This window comes from Notothenia coriiceps, unplaced genomic scaffold (assembly GCF_000735185.1).
Source record: "Notothenia coriiceps isolate Sejong01 unplaced genomic scaffold, NC01 NC01_scaffold00018996, whole genome shotgun sequence".
NCBI classification, from domain to species: Eukaryota; Metazoa; Chordata; class Actinopteri; order Perciformes; family Nototheniidae; genus Notothenia; species Notothenia coriiceps.
In genome coordinates, this window is record NW_011351697.1 from 403,700 (window position 1) to 412,434 (window position 8,735).

General features: G+C 38.3%; 3 protein-coding genes across 3 annotated transcripts in view; 1 reads left to right on the forward strand and 2 right to left on the reverse strand.

Moving 5' to 3' along the window:
* The window catches only part of LOC104951380 (stromal interaction molecule 2-like), a 19,228-nt gene extending 13,528 nt beyond the window's left edge, over nucleotides 1-5,700 (forward strand). The window contains exon 12 of the mRNA XM_010778023.1: nucleotides 2,602-5,700. Coding sequence (XP_010776325.1) covers nucleotides 2,602-4,045 — 1,444 coding nt within the window. The 3' untranslated portion in view covers nucleotides 4,046-5,700. The remainder of the gene's footprint in view (nucleotides 1-2,601) is intronic.
* The window catches only part of cp (ceruloplasmin), a 737,508-nt gene that overhangs the window by 279,764 nt on the left and 449,009 nt on the right, over nucleotides 1-8,735 (reverse strand). The gene's annotated exons all lie outside the window — the stretch shown is intronic.
* n4bp2 (NEDD4 binding protein 2) overlaps nucleotides 1-8,735 on the reverse strand; it is a 78,927-nt gene that overhangs the window by 52,901 nt on the left and 17,291 nt on the right. The window lies entirely within an intron of this gene.

Here is an 8,735-nt window from a genome sequence, read left to right on the forward strand (position 1 = left end):
CGGTCCTCTACTCTTTTATCTTTGTTCAAATCCTCTCCCCTCATTGTTAAAATGTTTTGCTCCTCCTCACTTGTCGCTCCTGCCAGTGAATTAAAAGCAATTCAGCAATTTAGTTCATTTCACTTGTTTGTTTGCATTCTTTTTTTATTTAAATCTGTAATGTTTGATTCTCAAAAGAGAACAAAGATGTAAGCAAATTGTGTTTTACACAATTGTATGTTATTATGACATCATAACTGCTATAGATGTATGTTGTTTTAAAAGTATGTCTATTGTCTATATTGTAAATGAAGACTAAGTTATAGATAAATAAATAGATAGACAGATAGATAGATGGGGTTATTAAGCCTACATTCTTTTGTGTGACTGTACCTGCAGTTCCTCCCTGACTTCCATCACTTTCTCTCCCTCTCTTTCTCTGCCTGTCGTGTCTCTTCCTTACCAATGCTGAGCTTCGACTGGCGTTGTCTTTTCATTATATCTGAGTCAGTGTAAAAAGAAAACAATACAATGTTAAATCTTCAATGTTTTACTCAAATTGAAATGAAAGAAAAGCATTACAACGTTTGTTAAAAGGTAATCCTTCTGACATTGGATGCATGTAATTAACTGTAGCTCTCGAGCTAGTTTATTCACGCAATTTAAACCAAAGTATAGCCTATCTGCAATATAAGTTAGTGTGCATGTTGTCGGACGTCCACTGACTAACGTAGCGCGTTCACACAGGATCTGCTGGTCCTATGATGTCCTGATGAACAGAAACACAAGCAGCCCGCTGGACTCAGATCTCTAGATACCACATCACTCCTCCGCTGCTCCNCTAGTGCAGAGGGAGATAATACAGAACTTCTCTGCATCTATGAAACGCCGGTGATAGAAAAAACGTTGAAGGTTATCACACAGAAAATGAATTCGTTCATGAAAAAGCGAAGTAAAGTGTGTGGTCTTAGGCAATGGTAGAGAGAGAGAGTAGAGCACCTGATTCCAGCAAAAGGAGACGAGTCAGACGTTAGTCAAGGAGACCGTTTGAATAGGGGTGCCATAATGTTTCCCTATGAGGGTAGGTCAGGCGGTATCACTCTCTGGTCAAGCAATTGCAAAATAGGATAGAGAATGTGAAGCGATCCACGACCCCAAAAATAAGAAAACGAAAGAATGGCACCGACGAGTCAGACACAGATGAAGTCCCTCCAGAACAGAGAGCAGCAATCCAGGACACTTATGGGTGCATTAAATGGGATTTAAAATTCCTGCCCCTTGGAGAGACCGAAGAGAGCCAGCAGGAGAAAAAGGAAAAACTGAGGGTGATGTCTAAGCAAACTGATGCAAATCCAGAGGAGGTCAAACTTCTAATGAAGTCAACGTTCTACACGCAGCGTAAACAAGTCAACCGGGGGAAAAATATAAAATCCCTCCTGCAAGAGTGGCCGTTTTGGTTCGACGACCTTGGCATAGCAGTCCACTTCAAGGAACTCACAGGAAGTGAGCTTCAAGAAACTTTCCCACAGAATTTGGATCTGAAGGGGAAACGACTCCTGAACTACATGAATACTGATGCTTTTTACAAGAGCAAAAGGCTGCTACAGGCTGTAACCAAGTTTAAAGTGAGGAGAGGAGAGCTAAGTGGTTGTTCTGAAGACGTCAAAGACATGGTGCTGCTTCTACTGTCCTACTTTGATGAGAAGGAAGACACATTGTTCTGTTATGTGGAGGACACATGCCTGGCAGGGGAAGTACAGATGGACCAAGTTCAGTTGACTCCCACCATTGTTGTGTGTGGTAAGTAGAATAAAGCTTTCACTCTACTTTTTTCTGTTCTTTCTACCACTTCTTTCTCTCTTTTCTGTCTAATTAGAGACATTTGTACGTGGGTATGGACCAGGCGTCAATTAAACGCCTGCAGCTATTGCACAAAAAGGCCACAAAAAGCATGACCACATCACCCCAATTCTGGCCTCATTGCACTGGCTTCCAATTCGGTTCAGAATTGATTTTAAACTCCTTTTATTTGTTTTTAAAGCACTAAATGGGCTCCGGCCTATATAGCTGAACTCCTCCAGCGCTACACCCCAACCAGAGCTTTAAGGTCGGCTGACCAGCTGCTGCTGGTAGTGCCCAAGACCAGGCTCAAAACCCGGGGTCACTGAGCCTTCGCAGCAGCTGGCCCTAGGCTCTGGAACACTCTGCCCCTCCATGTGAGGTCGGCCCAGACCCTAGGGGTTTTTAAATCTACGCTTAAAACACACTTCTTCTGCCTGGCCTTTTAGTCAGAGCGGAGCACGACTCCTGACTTTTCCCTGTGTTTTTTATATATCTGTTGTAATTTATTGTCTTTTATTATGAATGTAGTCATGTGTTTTTAAGTGATTGTAGTATTTATTACATGTACAGCACTTTGGCCCGACCAAAAATCGCTCTTAAATGTGCTTTATAAATACACTTTGATTTGATTTGATAAAACGTTTAAATACCAATTATTATTTTGTAATCACTGATCATACTCAAGCACTGATTATTTCTGCTACATTCTTAGTTAATTCCTTGATTGATTCATTGTCTTTTCATACCCATATTCCTTCCTTTTATTTCTCTCACAAATAGAGACTCCCAAGAGATGTTCTACGACACAGATTATATGATCTCCCCACCTCTCGGCAAAATGTTCCCTAGCCCTTCTGTTGACACTTGCTCTCAAAAGCTCTATCAGGATGATATTGAGTTCCATGCTGACAGCTCCGTTGCAAAGCCCTTGACTAAAGAGGCAGACGCTGTTGTTGAAAGTCCAGTTCGCAAAACTACTGTAGAAGAACTTGAAGCTTCCATAGATGTTTCCTGCAGAACGTCGGCAAAAGAAGAAAAGTTGAACAGTTCTTTAGAAACCCTTTCTTTGAAAATGTCCAAAGAAGAGTCTTTAATAGAGGGTACATCCAGGAAAAAATCCAGGGACAGGAGTGAAGTTCCCATGGATGTTTCAGTTAGAAAGGTGCTTTCCGATGAGTTGGATGCAGAATTCCCAGTCAGGAAAGTAGAGAGAGATACAATTAAGGATTTGATTGACATTGCTTCAAGGAATGTATACAGAGAAGTTAGTGATTTACCTCTGGATGTGAGAAAGATTATTTGGAATGAAATAGATGCAACAACAGAGAAGCCTAGACCTAGAAAGATATCAAGGGATATGATGGGGGCTTCAATGGACAGTGCATCAAGAAAGATGACACAGGATGATGTTGAGTTTGACTCATTGTCCAGAAGTATTACAAGAGATACAATAGGAATGTCCCTCGACACAGTTTCTAAAAAGCTTCCATGGAATAAAGAAGACTGCCAGCTCGATACCTCTATGAGGGCATTAGCAATGGAGAACATGATCGAAGCCACCAGAATACCATCAAGAAGGATATCTAGAGATGAGCTGGAGTATTGCACAGATACTGCGTCCTTAAAAATGCTACCCAGAGAGAGATTTGAAACCCTTATCGATACCTCATCCTCTACAGAGAAGCAAGAGTTTGGTTTAGGGTTGTCAACAGGTAAAAGGATACTAAGAGATGAACTTGATGTGTCTGCTGGTTCTCTCAGAAGAAGAATACCAAGAATGCAAAGAGATGATATTGACATAGTTGATGTACAAATTGATATACCTAAACAATCAATACTGAGGGAGGAGTTGGGAGCATCTGGATCAAGTTCATCTCCTGGTAGAATTGGACAGCCGGACCTTATGGCAGCCTCCCAGGCAACATGGAAGTCGTCATCAGAAGTTTTGACTGGCCCTTTGAGCCAGCTTGTGTATGATGGAATCCTTGAGAAGTCCTGCCACTCCGTGGCTAAAAGCCCGACCAGCCTCTCTGCTTCAACAGATGTGGAGCCACCACTGTCTCCACCAACGATTGCTTTCCCATCTCCTTCATTGCACTCTGAGACTGGAGTTGAGAAGAACAAGCATAGGGAAAAGAGCAAGAAATCTATGAGGTTAAAAAATCTTTTTAAAAAGAAAGAGTCAACAACAGAGAAGCCTCAAAGTGGTCTTCAAAAACTCTAATAATCAGTGTTTTTATTTTTTTATTGAATTTGAAAATGAGTTTCATAATCTCATTGATAATATCTGGCACGGAGAGCTGAGGTTGTTTTATTTTATTTATTATAAGTCTTAGGTATAAATATGGTTGATATGGATGAAGATTTTGATGCTTGCCTATGTCTGAAGGATTAAATTAAGTTGATGATGTCTTCTGTATAACAGACACAATGCTTACACTTAATATAAACCTCCTATGAAAACATTTACTGCAGGAGAGAAACTTTTTAATTTAGTGATTTTATAATCTCAGATTTTTCATCCTGATCTAGGTTTGATGCGTTTAATGAGTATTGAGAATAGAGTTCTTTTCACAGTGCACTGATTACAATATTGTAATTCAGTGAATGTAATGACCCAGGTAAAACAGTTTCTGTATTTGTCCATTTCTTTCTGTTTTTCTCGCAATTTTGAAATGGGCCATATATAATTTTTCTAGGATATGAATTTATAACGTTAGAATCATAATCTGATTACAGTTGTGGGGTTCTTTGATTATGAAATGACATAACCACACCCTTACAGCAGAGTTGAGTTATTTTGGTTTAGACCCGGTAAATAAAACTATGTAAGGATGTTTTTCTGACTTTATATTGTATTGTTTCTTATTTAGTCTTGACTATATATTGTTTCTCAGGATTTAGTTGGGATTTAAAACCACGTTTTCAGGGGGCTTAGATATGTTTAAAAGCTGAAAAGGTCTGCACTACAAACATATGGCCTGCAGCCAATTAATACGAATGATGTAACAAATAAGAAAGCAATACTTTAAATGCTTTCTTGTAATATTTTGTAAGGATAGATCATGTTTTTGTTTTTTCATTGAAAAAGGTTTGGATACTTTAAGTGTGGTCAGCCTTCAGATTGTTGCTAAAATAGGTACAAAATATGTATTTTTATCACATTGTTTCCTGTTTTTATTTATTTTGTAAGCTTGGAAATGGGTAAACCAACCTTAACATTGCCTATATCGACCCATTTAAAAAAGAATCTGTCCTCATTCTGTTCCTATGGATCGGCCTTGGACATCCCACACATTTTGAAAATGTTGTCCTTTGATTTGCCAGATGCTTATGAATATTTTGCTTGCTAGCTGTTTTTTGGGTGCATTTTAATGCACATTTTGAATGTTCAAATAGTTTATTTGATTTGCTTTTATATTTTTGTCAAGCATACAGGCAGAACCTTAAGTCTATTTTTATTCATAGTATTCATGACATTTTGTGTGTGTGTTTGTTTAGAAATATCTGAATACAATGTTTTCGATTGTCTTTTATATGGACAAGCACTTTATTGGAATATGAATGTAAGATTACAAAGGGCTGTCTTTGATATACTAACAAGTAATGAGAGTAAAGTTAGAATCTTAACATTGCCAGCATGGTTAAACATTTGTGAGAGCAATATGACATAATAAATTGCAGTTTAAGAATGAACATAAATGTCATTTATTATGCAAAATCCACGTTTTCATGTCTTTTATACATAAACATGTGTCCCCTCTGTGTAAAGATATTCTGAAAGTTTCAGCAAAAAAGATTAGCTCANTTTTTGTCCTGATCCATTTCTATAAAAACCTGTCTGAAAATGAGCTGATCAGATTTTGGCCACTTTATGATGTCATAATGTTTTTTTGGCTTGTGTAACCATTAGCCAATAATCAACCAAGGTAACCCACGCCCACCTTATCACCTGAATCTCCTCTTAGAGCACCATTGTGTTCTTTTTAACCAAATATCTCTCAGAGGGGCGTGGGGAGTGGCTCCTTATTTTCATCTAAAGTAAAANGTGTGCCTTGGCAGTCTCATTGTGTTCTTTTTAACCAAATATCTCTCAGAGGGGCGTGGGGAGTGGCTCCTTATTTTCATCTAAAGTAAAACGCAGAGAATCAGCACTTTTGAAACAGGGCTGAAACAGAGGGGATTATGGGATGCTACAATGATCTGTTTGGTATTTCAAGCCAAACACTTTAGAGACATGTTTTGTATATCTGAGACCTATAATATATTGATGAAAAACAGTATAGGGAACCTTTAAATAGAATATTGATTGTTTTATGGATACATGTATACATATAGCCTATACACCTTAATTCCGGAATGCATAAAATAGCTATTGGAAATATAACGCTTAGGTAGCCAGAACAGAACAACTGAAAATGTAGGTTTGAGCCTTTGAGAACTCATGTTTATGGACTTTAGTAGGAAGATTACAAGAAATAATCAAGTTTGAACTGTTGGGTATAGTGCAGGGCAAACCTCTTATGGTGGGCTTTATTTGTATGTGTTTTACTTATCTCCACAAGAGGTCAGGAGGAGATTAGCATGCAATTTGACAAACAGTAAACACAGTGAGGGTGTGCACCAACACCTGATGAAGGTGAAGGTGAGGGTGTGCACCAACACCTTCATCAGACCACTAGCCTGCAGCTTCAGTCTGTCTGCATGTTGAGCTCTGCATGCGTATGAGAGGCTGTTGTCACTGTGGGTTTCCTGTAAGCCTTTACTGATCACTTGAGCTACATACTGTGGTTTGTGCTCAAATTCATTGTGCACTGTGTTTGTCTTGTTATTTCATTTCATATGTTATAAAAGCATACATAGATAATGAACAACAATATGTAAGTAATAAAACAAATGCATTTGTTTAAACAATGGGTTATGCCTCTAACTGGTGTGGACAATCAAGTTATTATAAATCCCAATGGTGAGTTATTGGATGCCTGCTGTCAGGTTTGATCAGCAAAGAGGCAATCACCCACATCATTCATCCCAGCGTTGGCTACAAGAGAAAATGTCTATTAAAGTGAGGCACAGTAACATTTTCTCATGACATGATTTATGATGTAAGAAACATATGCTTTTCACCACAGAGCGGTTTCAAAAGGGAATATCTGGCAACAAGTTGATCAAGGCGGATTTGTTCATCAGTAAATGCATCTATACAATTGCCTTGTGAGTGATTGTTAGCTAAAAGATACAATGCATTCCATCCCATTTTATTTTTGAACATGTTCCCAAATTAATTCCATTAAAATAATTGGTTACCACATTAAACATTTATAAAAAAATGCATATTATATTATATGAATTCCTATATTATGCTACTCTTTATGACTGTTAGATTATACTGCATAAGAAGATTTAGTCATTTCAGTAAATGAATGAAAATCAACAGTCAAAGAGTAAAATAATAATAGAATAACAAAAAAAACTAACGTTGAGGTGGAAATAGAGAGAGTGGAGAATGGAAAGCTCCAAATTGCCCTGAAAAAGCAGAACATATCTCACAGACTGAGCGCCGCCGCTTCGAGCTGGATGAAACCATCCTCCAGGAGGAGTCCAGCTTCCCTTCTCACTCAGCTGGAGAAACAAAGCTCAAGTCTGCTGTGAAAAAGACTCAGCAGGAGCTTAAGTACCAAAATCTCAGCGGCACAAGGAGAAAACATCCATCACCCCACAGCTGAAGGTATCCCATGACACCCATCTTTCCGAGCTGCAGAAATAAGTGTCAACAAACAAAACCCTCATGGCAGCGCTTCTGGAACCAGCCAAGGAGCAGCTTGAAAATGATCGTCTCCTATGGCAGGAGGAAAAAGCCTCCGTGCTGACAGAGGCCCAGGAAACAAAGATCGGTAACACTTTATGGTAAGGGTACATGCATCATCATGAATTCATGCATGACTTTAATGCATGAAAAAGCATGAATTCATTCATGTAGTACTTCATGAACTATCAGTAATGTACAAGGATTAGTAGTATCTCATGCATGACTTAATGCAGGAACAATACCTTCATTAATGCATCAACTAAGGTATCTCAATCATCATGACTTCTGAGTTATTAACGATGTTCATGTCTTCTTCATATAGATCTGCAGTTAAAGAGACAGGCCAACAAACTGACAGCAATTCCAAGTGTTGTAATGATGAGTAACTAAGCATCATTTTGTCATTACTTCATGTTTGTGCCCCTTGAAAATAAAGTGGTGACCCGGTCTGTCGGTCACAGCAGTGCATGTATTCTGTTGAATTCAAAGTGTTGTAATCATGATTAACTACAAATCAATAATTTGGCACCTTAGGGGAAACCGAAGAGAGAAACTTTTGAAAGAACATCTCGCAGTTCTAGAATGGACGGCTAGGAAACAGACACAAGAAAGGATCTCTCGGTCGTTGACTGAAGGACATTCGGGTCATGTTTCTCTGATTGAACCACCAAGAGCTCACTGACTTCAGATATGAAGAAGATGGACGTTTCAAGATAGCCCCTGTTCGTGCCTCACATCTATTATCATTACATATGAGTCAGGAGGTTTTTTCTGAAAGAGAAATCCCTGATGATCTATACACAAGTCATTTCAGTGCATTTGATCTGTTGTGGTCGAGTTCAAATCACAAATAATTCAACAATATAAACATGGTATGATTTACTATTAACTTACTATTGCCATGTATCTTGTGTCTTTGCCCAAAAACCTTATTGCTTTCTTATGTGACATGTGTGAAAATGTGATCTTGTTGGCTTTAGATTATAAATTAAAGTGTGTTAATATTATGAATGAGTTATCTGAAATGGTTTGTGAGCTTTAAGGTAATACTCTATGATACATAAAAAAAACTCCTAACTAAATAATAGATAATTGAAATTAAGTC